Consider the following 21,686-nt stretch of genomic DNA (forward strand, 5'->3'; position numbering starts at 1 on the left):
TGATAAAGTAATAGTAGTAACTGTAGTAATAATAATAATAATAATAATAATAATAATAACAATAATAATAGTAAATTAAAGCTGCAAGCAGCGTTGGGCGGGACCTCCACGCAACTCGAGGCGTGCTGCGGCCGTGTCACGTGCCATCGTTACACTTGCGGACCAAAACATGAAATTTCACGTAAATCAGCTCAAAATTGCCATGCAGCGCTTGTAGGTGTAGGTGGCGCTATCACTATGTCTTAATATTGTCATGTAGACAAGTTCAGGGCGGGACTGTTATAACACGAGAAGTTTCATTGAGATTGGACCACGTATGCTGAAGTTATGAGGACGTGTTCAGGGCGAGACTGTTACAGAATATATGAAGTTTATTGGAGATTGGACTTTGCACACTGAAGTTATGAGTGCTGTTTTATGGCGAATCTGCTGAATTCGACAAGTCGTCACTGGCACGGTCATTTCACGTAACTCAGCTCAAAATCGCCACGCAGCGCTTGCTAGTTGTCACTGGCAGGCGGTTTGATGTACAGTCACAAATAGCTCAACTTTTCAATTAGTTTGTATGACCACAGAATTCAAAGTGGCCAACTTTGACCTCACGCCACAGACACGCCGTTCAACGTACAGTCTCAAATAGCACAACTTTTAATCATCACCATTTTTTGACTGTACTGACCAATTTTGAAGTAGATCCGATAAATTCCCTAGGAGGAGTTCGCTAGTGGCGTATTTTTTTTGTCCTTTTTTAAGGGAGCCTCAGGGGGCCATGGGCAATCATTGTACCAAGTTTCATTTTAATCACACATGCCGTTGCAGAGATATAAACTTCTCCATCTTAAAGAGCGCCACCTAGTGGCGATGACCTGAAATTGTGCACGATGCTTAAGAAAGACATGAGTAACTATGGACCCAAGGTTGGTGACAATCGGACATAGCAATGTGGAGAAATGGTCCACTTCTTTTTTTGACGAAAAATCAACAGGAAGTGCTAATTTTATAACTTCCTTATTTTTTGAAATATCAAAATACTTTGAATTACTTTTTTAGCCAGGACAGTCTCCAGATGCTACGTGCAAAATTTCGTGCGAATTGGACAAAAGCGCATGGACGTATCATGGAAACGTAGTTTTTGGACATTTTGCGCTCTAGCGAAAAAAAAATCTAGGCGAAAGTGGGCGTCAGCTCCATTCATCGAACGCATGGATATAAGGTTTTTGAATGTGAGACAAACGATGCAGGAGTAAGCCTATCAAACTTTGCCTAAAAGTAGCGCCACCTAGTGGCCTTCCTAGTGGCTGACCTGAATGTGATGCATAGAATATCCAAGATCGCACCAGCCCCGACAAATTTGCCAAATAAAATAGAATTTTTTTATATGTTCAGGGGGTCAAAAACACTCTCAACGTTCTGAATAATAATAATAAGAAACGGACCAATTACAATAGGGACCTTCCAGCGGTCGCTGGCTCGGTCCCTAATTAAAGCTACATCACCCCACGCCCAAGCCTTCATCGCCGGAAGCTGAGGAAGACCACTCTACACTGTCACACGTTTCAGACACCGTGCAAAAGACTTACACTTTCATAGCGAGATTCTTCACTGCGAAATTTGGAAATTCAGCGCCACGGCACAGACACACCATTGGACGCACAGTAAATATTTAATTAAATTTTGATCACCAATGTGTCTTGATTGTAGTGATTGAATTTGAAGTAAATCGGATAAAATCTGTAGGAAGAATAGTTAAAATAGAAGCCCTAAAATGCCGGAAATGGCATCACAGTTTGACATTCGATTCAAAATAGCCAACTTTGACGACACGCCGCGGACACGCCCTTCAACGTAAAGTCGCAAATAGCACGGCATTCAGTCGGCAACATGTTTTGACTGTACTGACCACTTTTGAAGCAGATCCGATAAATTCCCTAGGAGGAGTTCATTCAAATACAACGCAAAAAAAGACCACAGAATACAAAATGGCCAACTTTGGTGGCACGCCACGGACACGCCCTTCAACGTACAGTCACAAATCGCACAACTTTTAATCAGCAACATTTTTCAAGTGTACTGTCCAGTTTTGAAGCAGATCCGATAAATTTCCTAGGAGTATGTTCAAAATACAAGACCATGGAATTCGAAATGGCCAACTTTGACAGCACACCACGGACACTCCCTTCAACATACAGGCACAAATACCACCGTGTTCAGTCAGCAACATCTTTTGACTGTACTAACCAATTTTGAAGCAGATCCGATAAATTCCCTAGGAGGAGTTTGTTCAAATACAAGGCAAAAAAGTGAAAATAAAAACAAAATAGCCGCCGAGAGTTAAAATGAAAATCAAAATAACCGACTTCCTGTGGGTTTTGGGGCATGGGTCCATTAGGCTTTTCTGTAGGTCTCGGCACGTTAGACGTGCCTACCGAATTTCATACATATTGGTGAAACGTGGTGCCGGGGCTGCTTTGTTGAAATACTGTAGGGGGCGCTACAAACATGATTTTTGGTATGTGAGCTACAGACACCAGACTACACGAGTCCTATGAATTTCGTATTCATAACTATCACGGCCTCCACAGAGTGAATTACCCTGCCACCAGAGGTGTGGTTTTTTTCTCCTTTTTAAGTGAGCCTCAGGGAGCCATGGGCAAGCATCGTACCAAGTTTCGTTTTAATCACACATGCCGATGCAGAGATATAAACTTCATGTTAAAGAGTGCCACCTTGTGGCTATGGGCTGAAATTGTGCACGATGCCTAACGAAGACATAAGGAACTATTGACCCATGGTTGGTGTCAATCGGACAACCAATGTGGAGAAATGGTCCACTTCCTTTTTTGACGAAAAATCAACAGGAAGTGCTAATTTTATAACGTGCTTATTTTTTGAAATATCAAAATACTTTAAATTACTTTTTTTGCCAGGACGGTCTCCAGATGCTACGTGGTGGTGTCCCTGTCGGCTCAAACTGTCTGGAAGCCGGGCATGGTGACGTTGGAGTCCGGTATCTGCTCGTGTAACCACGTTTGTAGGGTCTAAACCTCCTCTTCTTCATCCTCCGTTTAACCCCCGCTCTGCAGCCTCACCGTCTCCTCAGCTCCCTGGTATGGAGGGTCTCTCTCCAGTCAGGATGCTCCGGTACCTCAGGGCGATCATCTGGTCGCGGGTGTAAACAATGCAACTCGCCGTCGCCATGGAGACCAGCGTAAACAAAAAACTTGTTGCTCAAAAACGCCAAAAAAGTATTTAGGCGATGTGAACAAAGTATTAAGAAAGTAAGAAAACAGTGAAAAATAGAAAAAAAAAAACACAGGCTAAAAAACACTGAAAAAACACTAACACTACAACAATGATAGGAGCTGCCATGACAGGCTGCCGTTGTCGCCGGCGCCATTCCAAGAAGAATAATAACGGACCAAAAACAATAGGGACCTTCCAGTGGTCACTAGCTCAGTCCCTAATAACTTTAGCAAAAACAATAGAGACCTCACAGTGTTTGACACTGGATCGGTCCCTAATAATATCAGTGATATTAGCAATGGCAGTCAAGCAGGACCATGGCAGGAGGCTCCAGCAGGATCCATGAGAACCTGTGAGAGGAGAAAGCACAAGAACTCCGGGGAAGTAGTGAAGTTAGTAACATGCATTAATGGAATTAATGAATGTGTGCAAAAACAGAGAGAGAGGAGCTCAGTGCATCATGGGAAATGCCCCGATAGTGTAGGCCTATAGCAGCATAACTAAGGGATGGTTCAGGACTCACCTGATCCAGTCCTAACTATAAGCTTTATCAAAGAGGAACATCTTAAGCCTACTCTTGAATGTGGAGAGGGTGTCTGCCTCCCGAACCACAAATGGAAGCTGGTTCCACAGGAGAGGAGCTTGGTAACTGAAGGCTCTGGCTCCTGTTCTACTTTTAGAGACTATAGGAACCACAAGTAGCCCAGCATTCAGAGAACGTAGTGTTCTAGAGGGGTAATAGGGTACTATGAGCTCTTTAAGATATGAAGGGGCCTGACCATGAAGAGCTTTATAGGTGAGGAGGAGGATTTTAAATTCTATTCTACATTTTACAGGGAGCCAGTGCAGAGAGGCTAATACAGGAGAGATGTGATCTCTTTTTCTAGTTCCTGTCAGTACTCGTGCTGCAGCGTTCTGAATTAATTGGAGTGTTTTAATGGACTTATTGGGGCAACCTGATAATAAAGAGTTGCAGTAATCCAGCCTTGAAGTAACAAATGCATGGATTAGTTTTTCTGCATCTGTCTGTGATAGGATGTGTCTAATTTTTGTAATATTACGTAAATGAAAGAAGGCAGTCCAAGAGGTCTGCTTTATGTGGGAGTTAAATGACAAATCCTGATCAAAGATAACTCCAAGGTTCCTGACAGTGGTGCTAGAGGCCAAGGTAATACCATAGAGTAACTATATCTTTAGACAGTGAGTCTCTAAGGTTTTTGGGGCCAAGAACAAGAATTTCGTTTTTTTCTGAGTTTAACATCAGAAAAAAAAAGAACTGTTGTAGGCTCAAAATCATATATACTTCCAATAAGAGGTCATTGCTTACTGCTTGTCCTGACTTGTATTGCGGCTACTGAATCTTTGACTGGTGGGACCTCCTCATCCCACTGAAGACTGACGATTGTTGCTATCATTTCTGCTGACTGATTACCCATTTGAAATTCTCTAACAATTTGGGAATGTGTACAGTTGTGGTCAAACATTTTGAGAATGACACAAATCTCCCTCTTTGCCATGAAAATGAACTTAATCCAAAAAAAACATTTCCACTGCATTTCAGCCCTACCACAAAAGGACCAGCAGACATCATGTCTAGTCGTCTAGTCATCGGATAGTCGGGCGAGGTCGGTTCGGTGTGTCTATTGACGTCGTCAGTCAGAGTTGGCGTTCATTTTCATTCAGTGTCCATCGGCCTCAATGACCAATCTGATTGTTGGAGTGCTAGCCCTTGACTAGCGAATCAGTGAGTGCACAAGAAAACCGGAAGTGACAATGGTAAACATACTACACCAACGCCAGTATCTTGTTATTATTAGCCATCGTATTTTCCGTTCAGTGAGTAATGACAACTATCCTTCTTGACTACTATCAACACACACTGATCCGTCATTTCCGGTTTTCATTTTTTTTGGGCGACAACACAGATTAGCGCTGCCTGCTGTTATAGGGACGTATTATGCCTCACGCATGCGCAGAACGTCGGTCCAGTCGGTGTCGGTTTGGTGTGTTCGGAGGCACTTTTTTGACCGACTCGGGGAGACAGGAGCTGACTGATCAGTCCGACTGCTTTTCTGCCGACAGTTGGCCGTCGGGTTGGTGTGTCCCGGCCTTAAGAATCCCACCCTGAACAGGACTACATGACAATATTAAGACATAGTGATAGCGGCACCTACTGGCAACAGGAAGTAAGCGATGTGTGGCAATTTTGAGCTGATTTACGTGAAATTTTCACGTTGTGGTCCGCACGTGTTACGAAGGCACGTGACGCGAGTGCGAGGTCCTGCCCAAGGCTGCTTGCAGCTTTAATTGTGAATCATATTGCAGTCGCCATGTCAAAATAACCCAATATGAGGTTTGTTTTTTTAAAGAAATAGATACACCCTTAAATATTCTTTTATCTCTTTAAACAGCAAAACACATTTTCAATGCAAATAAAATTCAGTAATACCACAACACACACACACACACACACACACACACACACACACACACACACACCATACACACACACACACACACACACACACACACACACACACACACACACAACACTGTATCAGCCATCTGAAAGGTACAGGGTATACAATCGGTGGTAGCTCTATAAGCAGATAGGATAATAAATATCTGGATTTGCTAGTTTCTCTATCTTCTCTTCTATCAATTTTCACTATTCCCGTAGGTTAAAGTTACAAACTTGTCAACTCCATTTTAGTAAAACACATGGACACAGTTGAAATCTAAAGATTTATTTATTATACTTTATGCTCAGACAATCAGAAAATAACATCTCCTTTTCTTTTCACTGTCTTCTAATCTATTAAGTGATAATACAAACACCTAATGCAAAACCTATCTAAGTTAAAGGTGGTGAAGCCTGCATCGTGGTGGTTCTCAGAGCCGACCTCAATGCAGGCAGCACGACAGTACTGAACCATGGTTTAGTGAAATGAATCCCGGTGTCCTCTGTATCATCTGTGCCGCTTCCCTACGTTCAGCCTGGAATGTGTTTAGTGTTGGTGTACAGACAAGCCATCCCATCCCATCTTCAAACATGTCAGCAAGAGCAGACATATACCAGTCTGATGTTAAGGACTCAAGGCCCTTGTATTATTTTTTCATTGAAAGCGTAATCTGAATGATTTACTAACGGCTCCCGCTGAACCTGTGCTAGTAGCAATTTGGTGAGACAACTTTATTTTTGACCTATAAGAACTTTTAGATCTAGCACTGCAATTAGCAGGACATTAATTGTCAGAGCTTTCCACAAAACAAACAATTACTGTTGTGTGATCCTCTACTATTCTTTAAAGCTGTGTGAGTGGAACAACTGTAGTGAACAAATTTCCTCCCAGGGATCAATGAAGTATTTCTGATTCCGATTCCAACTCAAATTGCTTGGTTAAGGCTAAGGACAGAATGTGTCGAAACCCTCTCCACATCATAACAAGGGAGGGGAAGCTGTGTCCAAAGACTTTTGTACATTTTCAAAACAGAATCACAGCAACTGGCCAGGTGTGTGGAGTAAAAAAGTAAAGTATGTACTACTTTTGTAACGTTGACAGAGTGTGTGTGTGTGTGTGTGTGTGTGTGTGTGTGTGTTTTATCTCCATCTGTATGAGTATTTCAGACAACAGAACAGTTTTGGAATGAGATCAGGAAGGCAAGGAAGGAAAAACAGCCATTTTTTCATATGAATTCTGAGCAGTTGTCTGGAGTCGCCCTTTTACACATGTAGCACACCAGGAGATTGTTCTCACCTACTGGAAATACTGGACCAGGGGTGGTGCCTGGGTAAATGGTAATGATTACTGTTTCTGCGTTGATATCGATACTACAATATACAGACTAGGAGATAAAGAGTATGAAGCAGCAAGCATGCAACATCATCATGCCCACCCGCTCGTGGCAAATTCTGCGGACAATGACCTACTCTATTCACACATCGGCTCGCCTGGTACAAGTTTGTACTAGGGAGCTAGCAGGGTAAAGTCCACTCCAGCTGTTTTGTGGACATTTGAGCCCACAGCTCAGCCAAATAATGCCACAGGGTTGTAATGTAAGCCCTATGTGGGACAAAGACATTTGATTTACAAAGGGCGCACCATCACACTGCAAAAGTTGGAACCAGCAGGTGTTTGGCGTTGCTCGTGATAATTCTGCATCACTCAGAAGAGGAACATCAATTTGGAATAGTTAGTGAGGATGCTTTCAGGTATCCACAGTGCCAAAGTGTTGTCTGTACATTCCAACACGCAACTGTGGAATTCCTTTAGACTGAGGCCCAGATTAATGAACGGTGAAAACATTCCAGACTGAAGAGGCAGTGACAGCGTTAGAACACAACAAATAACAGCGTGAACTGGTACTTGTTGCTCTAGACATCGATGTGCTGTGAGCTAATCTCCTAAATTGAGCTAATCTGAGCTACAAAGTACATGTGCTTCTTCTGACAAAAATAAAACTCTACACAGACATTTTCTCTGCAGTTAGATGGACAGTCACCTGTCCCTTCTCTGAGGTAGTAAATAAGTAGAAATATCATTAAAGGCAAGTATAGAGAACAATGTTTGACCCTGGAATACACCACTAGGACTTGTGTGTATCCGGTCCTTCAAAGTTGAATTCTGACAAAATTCCCCATTCTTCAACAGTGGTGAAAAAACAAAAACAAAAAAAAACTGCCCAATTGTTACAGGTTAACACTATTTCTAATGATTTTTGCAGAAAGATACATGACAAGGTAGAGGTAGAAAGTTTGACTGAATTATAATGTCAATGTCTGCCGCTAGATAAAGAAATTAGATTCATAAAATCTACCTTTATAGTTTCAATCTAATGGCACAAGAGCCAAAATAACTAGAAAGCAAATACAAATAAAAACAGAAACCCACAGTTCTCCATGTATGAGGTACAGATCCTTTTCTAGAAATGTTGTAAGTGCTTAAACCCAGTCAAGAGATTAGACACTCTTTGAGAGGCACAACAGTAGCATTTTAAGACATTGGTGCAACACTTGGGAGGCTGGTTACAATGCTAGTTAGAGAAGTCCTTCAACATAAAGTTCATGGAATTAAGGCAGGAGAGAGCGTCAGATGATGCTCTCTCTCTAAGTATCTTCCTTCCAAAATCACATCACTCACTTGCAACATCCAGCTGGAGGGCTCCTCCATCTCCACTATACTTGACCAATTTCTTGAGTGGAGCGTCCATTACGGGAAGGCAGCTTGATTAGAATCTGGGATTCTAGAATCTTGACAGCTCCTCTCCCATCTTTCCTGAGCCCCTGCAGCCCAGAGGAGGCCAGGATGTGGGGGTGGGGGGAGTGGGGGTCGTTTTTTTTTTTTTTTTTACTTCTAATTACATCAGAAACTCTTGAAATCCAAAACCACAACCAAGGAATGGGTGTCGATACCAACAGTGACATAGTAAAAGGCAGGAAATGGGTACAAGTGCCCTGGAAGGCCTTTGTAGAATCAATGCTGCATTCCATTCAGCAATTCACAACAGGCAGGTCAGAGCTACAACGTGCTGAGATCCAGTGGTCCAGTTTGAAAAGAACAAAACAGGGAACACTTGGAGACTTCCTATTGCCTAAATTACAATGCCCCAGGTCACATCATGTAGCCAGGGTTGCCACCTGCCACTGAGGAAAATATGAATAGGGGGAGAGGGCTGATGACCAGGATGATACATTCCTTATTGTGACACATGACAAGGTGTGAGCATACAGATGAATTTGAAATGACAATTACTGAAGGTTAGGGTTTAGTTTTATGCTACACAACTGGCTGTCTTGTAACAGTTAAGGAGAATGATTTTTTTGATATGTGGACACATTGTATGTCCTGTACAGACTGTAAAAACTCCGCCACACATGCCACAGTAAAATAAATTCCTATTAATCTAACCCTTGTCCAGGACTATCAGTGCCACAGTTCTGAATGACCAGGCAGGTTCAAAGTTTCTTTGTTATTGCCATAGCACATTTTACATGTGGGTTCTGTGCGATTGTGATTGAGCTAATTCCTATAAAGCTAGGAAAAGAATATGCACTTTTATGTTTTTTAAAAAGGAACAGGCAGCAACCCTGAGATCTGTGACATGGTTAGCACAGTGTGTCTGCAACTGTACATTTCAGAGTTTTCTGTTTGATCTTTTAACACAGCCGATTCAAGAGATTTAAAAGCCATACAACAAACAGATGCTGCCGGCCCTCTGAGGCCCCGCTCAGACAGAGAGGTGCAGGACTTGCTGAAAATGCTTCTTTTTTTTTTTTTTTTTTATCCAGGATGGTGAAGACATGAAACCGCCATACTCTGCCTCTGATTGGCTTACCCTGACATTCTTACTTCCTCATAGTCAAAACCTAACCAACCAAACCAATGAAGGTAACGAGTACTAGCCAATCAGAGCCAGTGTCATGACTTCACCACTCTGGAAAAAGAAAACTGACTTCCTGTAGATATTCTACATGCTAGGCTTGTCTAGGTTTAAAAAACAACCACAGTTTGAAGAGGGTTAAAAGATAAACATGTCACATATGTAGTTCCACCTTAAGTTAACTAATGTTAGCAAAACACTAGCTAGCAAATCTACATCAGTTGTTAGCTAGTTAATTTGCTAAAGTTATTGCTAAAATTAGCCAACTTAAGATGTGACTATATGTGTATATATATTTTTTGGATTGTCTTCTCAACATATAGACTAGCCTAGCACATAACAAATCTAAACACAGGAAAGGATCATTTTGACCGAGGTTCTGACCGAGGCTTGCTCAACTGTTATTGGAGCACAGAGCAAAAATGGGCATGACTTAGGAAGGGTCCATTGAAAAGTTGGCAGGAATTTCAGCTTGATTCACCCATGGTTGCAGGTAAACCATTAAGTGTATCACAAACAGAACTATTTTAAATATTACAGTAAATGCATATGTATTGAATTATATGGAGTTCAAGACCATTTCTTCAAGCAACACTTCTTTGTCTGAACGGTACCTATTGTGGGAAATGTTCTAGAGCAATAACATTCCATGGGATCTGGCATACCTTGCCATGTTGAAAATGAAATCTAAGTGCATTTTAATCTAATGATACTACGTAATACAGCAAGTAAAGTAGCATTAGAGTTTGTGTCACCATGCTGATGTGACCTTGGATAACTATCTGAAAGTCCTCCAGCCTTCCAATGTGGAATTCTTACTTGAAGAGCTGCTCTGTCACATTTGTCCAATAAAAGGACGTCAGAATTTTAACAGTGTGTCACATTGTTATTTACTGGTTGTTCATCAACTTATAATAGATGTATGAGTTTACAGTATCCTTAAAATTAAGTGCAGCCTATCCTCACAGTAACTTAACAGTTACTGACTGCCCTTATGGACACTTAAAAAGGCCAAATTCTTAAAGGCCTAATTCTAAATTCGAGAGAAGAGGGTTCAATTTATACCACCTGAAATGGTTGATAGGTAAAAATAAGTGCTGATGCACTTACTGTAGACACACCTGTTGGCGTAATGATGGATGACAAGCTCTTTACTGCATATGTTCACGGGTTAACCACCAGATATCATATCCAGGTAGTGCTGTTGAATTTGTATTTGCAATTTTCTTTATGTGCATGTACTCAGTAACGGAGTACATCTTGAGCCAACTTTTTCCTTGCTCTTTAAGGCTGTTTATGCCAATATTCTAAAATAAGAAAATCTCAAGTTAGGTCCAGCAAGGAAGGGGATGGGTTTTTTTTTTAAAAACATGATACATTACTGGGTAAAATATTCCCTAACACTGTAGCATCTTCCATTATAAACTATATCTGGATGACTCTCTGCAATGTGCAGCACCTGTGACGAGTATTAAGTGCATCCACTGTTGGTAACAGGTCTGATAAAAAAAAAAAAGTACTACTCTATTTTGGTTGTAGTGAGACCATCTACATTTCCTCAAAGGTTCAAGCTTCCTTTTTAAATAATGAGGTAATACTGATGAGGTGATTTGTTGTGTTCAACAAATAACTAAGATTAGCATAATTAGAACTGACAGGCTAAAGTTACACATTTGTTTTACAATAAAGATGCCGTTCTCATGTTTTACCCTTTTCATGAAAAATCCATGAGCTCGTGTGAAGGCCACATTTGTGGGGACAGAGCTGTTTACTGCTGAAAGGCCTGGTAGTAGTGAGGTAGGGAGCTGGAAGTGCTCATAGCAGAACTGCTGTATGCCTGAGGTAGCTGGCTGTGGTTGTGGGCTCCGGGGCCCTGGGGTACATGAGCCTGGGGAGGCTGGAAGAAGGTAAAAGGCCCTGGAGCCTGGGAGGACAGCCCAGTGGAAGAGGATGGAGAGGAAGTGGTGGTGGTGGCAGGTGGATAGCTCATCACTAACCCTCCCATTCCCATGTGTGGGCTGTAGGGCGGCAGGCTGAAAGGCAAAAAGCCCAGCAGAGGCCCGAGGTCCATGTTAGTGGTGCAGGACAGCTCGGTTGAGGAGATAGCCGGGCTCCTGGACAGCAGGTGGGGGTCGCCGCCAGCACCCACCCCTTCACCCAGACCCTCCCTCTGAGGGGAGGCAGAGGTAGAGGTAGAGGAGTTGGCCACACTCAGGTGAGGTGGGGGGGCGCTCTGCAGGTCCAGCAAGAAACTGTCCACGTCGGCACGAGGATATGAGGTAGATCCATGCTGGTACCTGGCCATGTTGCTGTAGGACTGCTGCTGTGGAGCTGGAGGGGGCTGCAGGTGGTGGTGAGGGTGAGTAGATTGGGGGGCCATGTGGCGACCCACACCCATGCTTGAGGACAAGGAGCCTTGCATGAGGCCATGAGGGTGGCCCAACCCGGGGACAGGATTGGCCATGGGGTAGGAGTTGTACATGTCCCTGGAGTAAGTCTCCATGGGCTCCTTAGAGACAGAGCCCATATCAGAGGGCACAGGGCTGGGCTCCTCCTTCACCGGGCACTGGGGGGCAGGGGTCGGTGTAGCCACAGGAGTGCTGGGTGTACAGGGTGGCATCAACCCTGACTCCTGGGCATGGCTTTTCTTCAAGTGGCGGGTCAGGTGGTCTCTGCGGCCAAAGCGTTGTGCACAGCGTGGGCACAGGAAGTCACGGCGGCCAGTATGCACGACAGCATGACGCCGTACATCCTTACGAGTATAAAAACGGCGGTCGCATCTCTCACATGAGTACTTCCTCTCTCTGACTGGCACGGCAGCATTAGTGTTTCCCTCAGACGGCGGAGGCCTGTCGATATGGCTGCCCAGGTGCTCCAGCAAGGAGGGTGTCCCCTCTGGGCAGGGCAGGCCCACTGCAGCACTGTGGGCCGCCACTAGGTGGCGTCTATAGCCCAGTTGGGTGTTGTACTGCTTCCCACACTCCTGGCAGTGGAAGAGCTGCCTGCTGGCTGTGTGGCTCTCCTGCAGCTGGCTCTTCAGATGGTCCTGCTGGTGGAACATGGTCTAACAGAAGGAACAGTACTGGCTCTGCTGCCGCACAGGAACTCTGGCCAAGAGCCTGAGCAGACACAGACAAGACTCATGAGGATTCTCCAGAGCGCTGACCATCAGCCTACACACCTCTGGTCGTTTTGTTAACTTAGAGTGCTAGAATTATTGCTAAGTGCTGTTTGTTGACTGTCCGATGGTCTCTTATGGCAATGACTAGTGGTCTGTCCTGCCTTACTGAGGCAAGCCTGTGTCCGGCACTTGGTCTCGGTGACAGCAGCTGCCATAGCAACCCCAAAAGGGCTGCGGTGATGAGGAGCTTTGGAAGCTCTGACTGGGTCTGTGTTTCCTGAGAAGAGCTCTTGTGTTGGCCTGTAGTCTATTTTAGTATTCAGCAGCCCTGAACGCCACAGTCACAGCAGCTGAATCACAGAGACAGCTCAACATCCTTACAGACCTGCAAAACAACAAAAAAACTGCTTCACTTTGTGTGAATGACACATTGTAGCTTAAATGATATGGAGCAGTAAGAAGCATGCTTGATGAGCTGACTTTAACAACAAATAACTACATAAGAGCAAAACATAATTCACACATTTTACTTCACAAGTCCATGGAGTAGAGGTTAGTTTGGGAGACTCCTGTTGGCTCCTAAGTCCTGCCTCGTCACTGAAGGTGACCGAGCTTTTGCAACATTTCCTACTCCCTACCTAAGGATCTCAGGCTAGCAACTTTAGTTTTTCAAAACATTTTTTATTTAAAAGCCTTCTTATAGTGAACACTGTATTCATTTTGTTTTATTTTAACACTTTTTGGTTGTCCTATTGTTATGTAACCCTGCATCCTTTCACTGTTTTAACCGAATCACCTGGCTGCTATTATTGGCCAATATGACTTTTTTTTTCAGTATATGATGCAGAAAAGAGAGTTGGCTGTGATTTACAATACTGTGGCAAGTTGCACAGAGTTTGGAGACAAGAAGCAGCTCTCAGCAATATCCACTAGAACTGGTTGTCAAAGTATATGACAAATTTCTGAACATGTTCAGGACCGGACAATGAAATACTCTTTAATACAGCTATTTACTTTGCAGAGTCACATCAGTGCACAAATAGTCCAAACAGAAAACATTGTTTTTATTGCTCTATGTTCTGCAGGCCACTTATCACAGTCTTCTTTAATATCAGCACATCATTTACAATTAGCTTATTGTGTTATCACAGTCTTATTGGTTTGTGTTGATTTATTATTATTTTGTGTCTCATGCCAACGCTCAATAACTGGAAATGAAAACACTTTGAAAGAAATATAAACTGCCAACCGGCCTGATGTTGGACACCATTGTAGCTGTAAATAAAGCCAACACAAGTAACAAAAACTGCAGTTTCTGTAACAAACACATGAGGCTGGCTCCTCCATAAGGCCCCATATTAAAACTTTAAAAGCAGAAATAAACATATTTATAGCCTGCTGGGGAAAAAAAAGTTTTGGTCTCTATACCTAATTTCCCCATTCATGACAACTGTAGTGATTTTTATATAACTCACTCGTTTAAATTATTTTAAGGTTTAAAGTTATGCGTAATTAAGGGCGTGGTGGCTTTGAGTGACAGGTGGGTGCCGTCACAACAGGCAGCTGTTTTCAGTAACCAGGCTTCATTGGGCCGGCCCAGCTCCACCCATGCTCCACCTTTCTGCCCAGGTTTGGATTAGCCAGGAGCCAGCGGAGTAAGGACTGTCAAGATGGCAACAGCCAGAGCCTATGCGTGACGTCACAGAGATATTTATGCAATCAACAAATAAGGTATACAGCCTTGCTGGATTGAAATACACAAACACACGACAATTGACAAAAACATAGCCACTATCAATGGAAAAACTTGGCAAAGTTCAGAGCTCTGCAGGAAATTGACCATAACTCACTGACCACTTGTCCAATCATCAGAAATCTTAGCAGATACCTTTAATTGTTTGGAAACGCATGCTAAGCATTTTGAACCCAACCCAGGACAACAAATACATGCAACAAATGTATATCATTCTCATATCATTATCACACTGATCATTACATTATCAATCCAGATTAAAGTCCCACTCATTAATTAGTGTTACTCACTCACCGCTGCAGGACATACAAGATATTTCAGCACAACAATGCTAATTTACATAATACTGGGAGAAAAGATTTTATCATAAACGCCCTCCACTACTTTATTCATTTATATCTATCTACAAAACAAACATGCACTGGGGAATGTTGATGCTTAACACCATTTAAAAAGAATAATGATAATTAAATAAATCAATGGTGTTTTACCAAGTTAGTTCAGATCCAGACTAACCCTTAAAGCACCAAATTCACACATAACACAAAGTAACCGATTGAGGCAGTGGTAGACCAGCAACTCATGTGTTCTGCGAGGTAAAATGACTGTTTTTGTCAATGGAGTCCAGTGACTGAACAGCCTGGGAACCAACAAGAGCTGTGAGCTTGTGTTTTATTTGCTCTGGACACATTAAAATCTTTTAAAAAGGCATTTACTCCAGTCACCTCATTAAATTAGGGATAGACAGATAATTTCTATATTATATATTGTTATTTTTCAAATACGATTGCAGATAAAGTGATTGCTGATAAAATAGGTTAATTTAAAAACTTGCTACTTTGGCCACAGCACTATCTGACTGGTTTCACATCAAGAGCAATAGTAGAGGATGAATAATGTTGATTAGTTCTCTTCTACTCAAATATTTTAAAAGCAGCAAAAGCATAATGTAAAAAGACCTGTATAAAAGCTTACTTAAGTAAAACTACAAAGCATCAGCATCCAAATATACTTTTAAGACCAAAAGTACAAGTGCAGAATGGACAATTTCAGAATAATGTGGAACATATTACTCTTACACTACTATACTGCTGGGTAGCTTGAAAACAATACATCGCTGATTACTAATAAATGTTATCTGAATCAGCCCTGAAAAAAACTGAATTCGATCCCTATTAATAACGCCAAAGCTCTGCTAATGTTGCTTGTTTCTAAAGTTTTCCTGCTGGACACAAGATGTCTCCTACTTCACTGTGAAGTCCATTCTCAGTGGATGTGCACTGGTGGCTTCAAGTTTCTACATCACACTGTACGAGTTGCTTACTGCATCCTTCTAGTGTCAAACTCCGCACATACATCATTCAAACAGCACACTGTAGGAACAAGAACAAACACTTATTTGAATGGCTGAGGACTTTACAGCTGCAGTAGATACATTTAAAACAAACAAAATCAAAAAAACACTTCTTGTCATATTTGCTGAAACTTTCACTGTATCCTGACAGTAGTACATGAGACAGATCTATATATATATAAAAAAAAAAAAAAAAAAAAATCTGGTTCCTCTGGCTCCTCCTAGTGCTCCTAATGGGATTTGCAAGAATCCACCGGGCCTAAATGAAAACAACCAATCAGAGACAGGAAAGATAGTTGATCTTGTCAAATACCGATGGTGGAAATGAGACTCAACAATCAACTGTCTTTCTCGGCTCTGATTGGTTGTTTTCATTTAGGCCCGGTGGATTGTGGGAAGAATATACAGTGAAAGTTTCAAAAATATGACAAAAAGTTCCTTTCTAGAAAAGGTACCTACGGCAGCTTTAAGTAGTATCTACATAACATAATGAAACGGTCTATTTTACTTTAACTCAAGTACAGAGTTTAAACATATTTACCAGCATTGGTTGTGGTTGGAGAAGAACCAGGAGCTGTGGGAACCTCGCTAAAAGACTAAAAGATGAGTTTGCATCAGGAGCACGGTGATGGGAGCTGGTAGTGCCATCTTGTGGGTCCTCAACATGGAGCTGCATGCAGCTTTAATCCACACACTTTTTCTGCTTAAACCATTCCAGCTGTGTTAAGCTAAGAAACTGTTGGTCTCTTTGGAGCCAAATAAAGTGAGGGGGAAACTTCCAACCAGGCTCATGTGAGCTGCACTAAAGTAACGGCGTACCCTGATAGAGACTGGTGGGACGGGGTCATTGCCAGACCGGGGCTAAATTTGACTGCTAGCCAGGCTGCCTTTACAAAATTCAGCGGCGGAGGTGAAATTAGGTTCGGTGCTCGGGTGTTTGCGCTCGTATTACAGCGGTTTCCATCGAGTGAAGCCACTGGTTGGCGTTAGTGCGGCTGCGAGGGAACTTAGAGAGTTAGCTGAGCCAGCATGCTGGTTAAAAAACAAAAGATGAGCGCTTCACTAACTTGTATCGGAGTTTGTCTTGCGGGAGCTAACTCCTCTGTGTTTTACCGATAAACGGTGCTCTCCGGCTCAGGGCCACAGACACGGACACAACCGCTACTTACCGACAGCGTCTCAGTCCAGCTTTCCGTCCAGCCTCCATTCCGTCTCCACATCGACATTTTGGAACAAGTTTTAAAGATGTTTCTTAGAGTCCGGGCCTGGACCGCTGGGCGCCGCGCTGGAAGCCATGCATTCTGGGAGAGTGACGTCACACCCTGGGCTCCCATATAGCGGGTGTCTGTGCTGCTCCACTGCATGATGATAACTCCTCTTCTATATACAATAACAGCGGCATTTCGCTCTGAATTAAACTGTTAAAAGTGTTTTTAATACAGATATTGATATCACTTTTTATTATGACAATAGGAGTAACAAATCCCGACGGAAGAAGATTGGGGTCACATGTGAAAAATAATAAAGTTTACTTAGAATACAACAGTACTCCCTTAGAATTTGCTATTGTCTTTAATGCTATTCCATGAGCTGTTAAGACTCATCTGTCATCTTGAATCAGAACTACACATGGTCAAATAATAATGTGTGTATGAGGGAAATAATCCAGAGGCACATGACTACTGGGGAAATATTTGGTCTTTGTTGTGTGTTGGCACAAACGATATTTTCTGTAATGAACATTTAACAACAGACTGATCCCCAAACATTAGGAGGATATATATATATATATCCCTGAGGTGTAACACAGAAACATATCCATATATATATAAATAAATTATAACAAAGTTTATTACTATTACAAAGTGCTGCAATAAAAGGCACAAAACAATCAAAAGTAAACAGAATTAAAAAAATAAATAAAACAGGGAATTTGACATGCACATATGTGTACACCAATATACACATGCTGGGTTCATTTACAAAACACACATATGCACAGACGTTAGTAAAAACATTGGATACAATTTACAGTAGTTTTGTGGACCATACCCCTGGCAGATCATTCCACAGCAAGAAGTCTGTCTCCTTCAGTCTTCAACCTCTAGAAACACTGAGCCCATTCCTGTCTGAGGAGGTAATGAGTAGCATCTGACAGCAAGTATAAAGTGGAGTGATATGTCCTATTTTTCAATTGTTTTCTGATTATGTGTTAGAAAGTGAAAGAATCAAGGATCAGTATCTCTTAAATTTAAAACTGGATTCTGGGGATCTTCCTGTGGTGGTTGAAGCAAGACTGCAAGTTTTAAAATGCGAATATAAAATCCTAAATTGAAGTTAAAATTAAATATTAAGCCTAGCTGTCTACCGGACTACCAACGTTATTCATAAAGCACATTTAAAAACAACAACAGTTGACCAAAGTGTTGTATTATCAAAGTAGAGCAAAAACCATAAAAACAACACAGTAAAAAACACAAAGGCCAATAAGCAGACTATAAAACAAAAGAAACACACACAGAGCAGTTTTAACAAGAATATAGAAAAGCTACTCTTTTGTCTCTTTCTAACCCCCAACAGTTAGACTGCAGTGCTGTAAAGATAAACTGGCTGTGATGTTGGACTGTGATAAATATACATGCAGATCTGGTTGCATAAAAAATTACTTTTTCTGTTCTTTATACAATGAATTATATTTTTAGAAGATTTGTAATATATCACCTTGTTTACAGTAATATTCTTACTGGTTTAAATAAACAATTTGATGGTATCTTTGCTGAGCAAGAGTTTTGTGCTAAAGGAATTAAAGGCCTGTCCCATATAGAGGCCTGTTCCAAATAAAGGCAGGTTGAGTTGAGTGATTGAAGCAAATAAAAGCTATTAATTGAAATTGTACAGTATCACAATATATGGAATCCTAAGCCCTGTATCGTGATACGTATCATATCACCACATTGTTGCCAATACATAGCCCTAGTATATAACGGTCTATACTGGATAGGTAAGCAACACAGTGCATAATTTATGTTGTAAACATGACCTTTTTCTCTTTAATAGTTGTGGGCATTATCAATTAAATCTACCAAATTATTTTGTTGATTAATAGTTAAAAGTATTAATAGTATGGACTTAAAACTGCCATAAAATAATCACATCACAATATCCACAAACTCCAAGGTGATGTCTTCAAAGTGCAAAATTGTTGCATAATCATTGTCTGTCATTCACTAACCATTTAATTGACTACTGGTGTTCAGCTGTGGGAACGGATTCTGTACTGCTTGTTAATAGATTTCCTTTTGTTAAAGGCTCTGTTGTTCTAAGACTAAGATTCCCAGTCTTTTCCCTTAAAGGAGACCTTTTCTGTTATTAGAGGAGACCGGGGATGGTTGTTACACTTTTTGACTCAGTTCCTATAACTTGCAGAATGTTTGTGGTAGGGCACTCAAATTTTGACACAAAGTACCCTCATTTGTCTACTACAAATAGCAATGTTTTTAACTTCTCCAACTATATCACAGGATTCATTATTTGATGTCAAATGCAAAGAGTGCCATTGATACAACCTACCCCACTACCAGGGTATGTTGTAACACAACCTGGGGTAAATTGTAACAGTAAGATTGAAGAACTAAAAACTGAGACTACACCACAAAATATGCATCTATATAAGTTTATTGTGCATGTGCCAACACTAAAGCATCTTCCTGTGCTTCACTAAGAACAAAAAGAACTCATCACTGATGGCTAAATGAAGAACAGTGTCAGTGGTATGGATCCTAACATCAGAAGAGCTTTCTTAAAGAACATATTCTAATAATACCTATGAATGTTACACATACAAATGGAAACCTGCAACAGGAGGTCAGAAGTAGTTCATAATCCACGTAAAATTACAGGAAGACGTTTGACAATTAGTAAAACAACAAACATGCACACTGTGTCTGTCTTATATGATAAAACATGAACTTGAGTGTGTGTATCTGTGTGTGTTATCCATCTAATCAGACTGATCAGAGTCACAGTGGTGACAGATGTATGTGGGTTTTCCAGGGGTGCAGTTTTTGTGGGCCCAGAACTTCTTACACATCTGAGCCACTTTTCTTTGGGTTTGGAATTTCCAAAGGGCTCCATGCACACAATGCAAAAATCATCTTCTTCTGAGGTGTCCTCACCCTTATCCTTGGTCTTCTTGGATCTCTTTTTAGCGCTCTTTCTCTCTGCATTACATTGTTTGCATTTCCTCTTTCCAAATATGGCCATTTTCACATTCTTCTTACTACTCCTCTTCTTTTCTTCTTCCTCACAGGCCTGCTTGACTGGTGTATCTGTATAGATGTCTGACTTTCTCCTTCTCCTTGTCGTACCAGTGGTCTTCCTTGGCCCTGCTTTGGGAAATGGTCTTACAGTAGAGGGACTGAACACTTTAGTTAAGGGCTCAGCAGGAGCAGAGGAGGAAGCTGCAGAGGATGTCTGTGGCAGATTGGAGGCTGCTGTAGCTCGGGCCAAGCTAGTTGCCTGCACACTTCTCATGGACGAGTTAGGATGCCTTTTCATAAAGCCTGAGAACATATCAGGACCTGCCATGTTGTTCTCATCCCATGACTAGGGGTGTTTGATGTTGTACTCCACCGCAAGTTGATATGCAAACTTCCTGACCTAAAAGAAAGTAAAACTAGTTAGCCAGTTAGTTGTACCCCATGGTACCTAAATACATACATAAAGAACTCATGCATAGAGTAGTAACTAATTCCTACTTAGGGCACACTAATCTGCACCTGTCAAATGCTCAGTAGGCCTACCTCACATGGAGGGAGTCCATAGTACAAGTCTGCTGCCTCAATCACGTAACCAGTCAACACCTCCTCTTGCTGTGCATCGAAGACTTTTTGACTGCTGTGATAGGGCAGCTTTCTTGAAGCTAGTTCTCTGAGGCTTCCAGTATCTGCTCAGTGTCACATGGCAGATGGAGTAGTCTTTGGCGACTGACCTCACTGTTTTTCCCTGCCTCACTTCATCTGATGCAACTTTAAATACATGTGCAAACACACCCACTTTTTTTTCCTCAACCACTGTCTTGGCATACTGGAAAAAAGGAGTAGGATAGAGAAAATATGTGAATTGTGATTATGGGGATGGTTGTAACATTTTCTTATATGGTGTTACAACCATCTCCACCCCTGTCAGTCAATGTTTTGCTAGCTGTATCAGCATGGTGGTTTGAAATTAGCATAGATGAAATGACTCACATTTTACTTAAGAACCTACTGTCTTACCTGATACAAGTTACCTAATTCAAACTTCAACAGTATCGGTACTAATCAAAATATAGACTTGGTCCAAAAAATTACTTTCTTACCTGAAAATTGATGTTTTGGCTGTAAAATCTGCACACTTCTTCTCACAGCCGTGCAAATTCACATGCAAGATCAGGGAGGGAGTGGTTATACATGAAACTGATCATATGACTCTTATGTTTTCTCTTATTGGTGAAAGTGATGCTGTTACAACTATCCCTTTGTTACAACCATCCCCGGTCTCCCCTATTACACAATTAATAGGCTTCTTTTTGACAGATTTAGAGTTTTCTATTCATTGTTCTTCTAGTTCTTTGGTTGTTTGAACCTTTCAAAAGCAGGCTGTTTGTCAAAGAGTGAAGGTTGGGTCAATAAAGCTTGTGTTCATGTCTTTACTTTAGATTATTATTTCAGATATAAACAGGGAATCCTGTGACAGTTACAGATAGTTCACACAGGAAGCAGGTTTATTCCTAATAGAAAGATTATTTATTGCTGGCTGCTGTTGAATCCTGAACAGAAATGGTTAAAGAACCA

At 41.6% G+C, this 21,686-nt stretch overlaps 1 protein-coding gene across 1 annotated transcript; it reads right to left on the reverse strand.

The window, feature by feature from the left end:
- Positions 1 to 5,974: 5,974 nt before the first annotated feature.
- Positions 5,975 to 17,161, reverse strand: LOC127377809 (zinc finger protein PLAGL2-like). The gene is made up of 2 exons (XM_051426065.1): positions 17,022 to 17,161; positions 5,975 to 13,130 (listed from the first exon to the last, which is right to left on the reverse strand). The coding sequence occupies exon 2, from the start codon at positions 12,683 to 12,685 to the stop codon at positions 11,393 to 11,395; it is 1,293 nt and encodes a 430-aa protein (XP_051282025.1). The 5' UTR covers positions 12,686 to 13,130; positions 17,022 to 17,161; the 3' UTR covers positions 5,975 to 11,392.
- Positions 17,162 to 21,686: the final 4,525 nt, after the last annotated feature.

This window comes from Dicentrarchus labrax, unplaced genomic scaffold (assembly GCF_905237075.1).
Source record: "Dicentrarchus labrax unplaced genomic scaffold, dlabrax2021, whole genome shotgun sequence".
NCBI classification, from domain to species: Eukaryota; Metazoa; Chordata; class Actinopteri; family Moronidae; genus Dicentrarchus; species Dicentrarchus labrax.

Coding starts and splice junctions, on each gene's coding strand:
- LOC127377809 (XM_051426065.1), bottom strand. CDS start 12,685: ATGTTCCACCAGCAGGACCATCTGAAGAGCCAGCTGCAGGAGAGCCAC.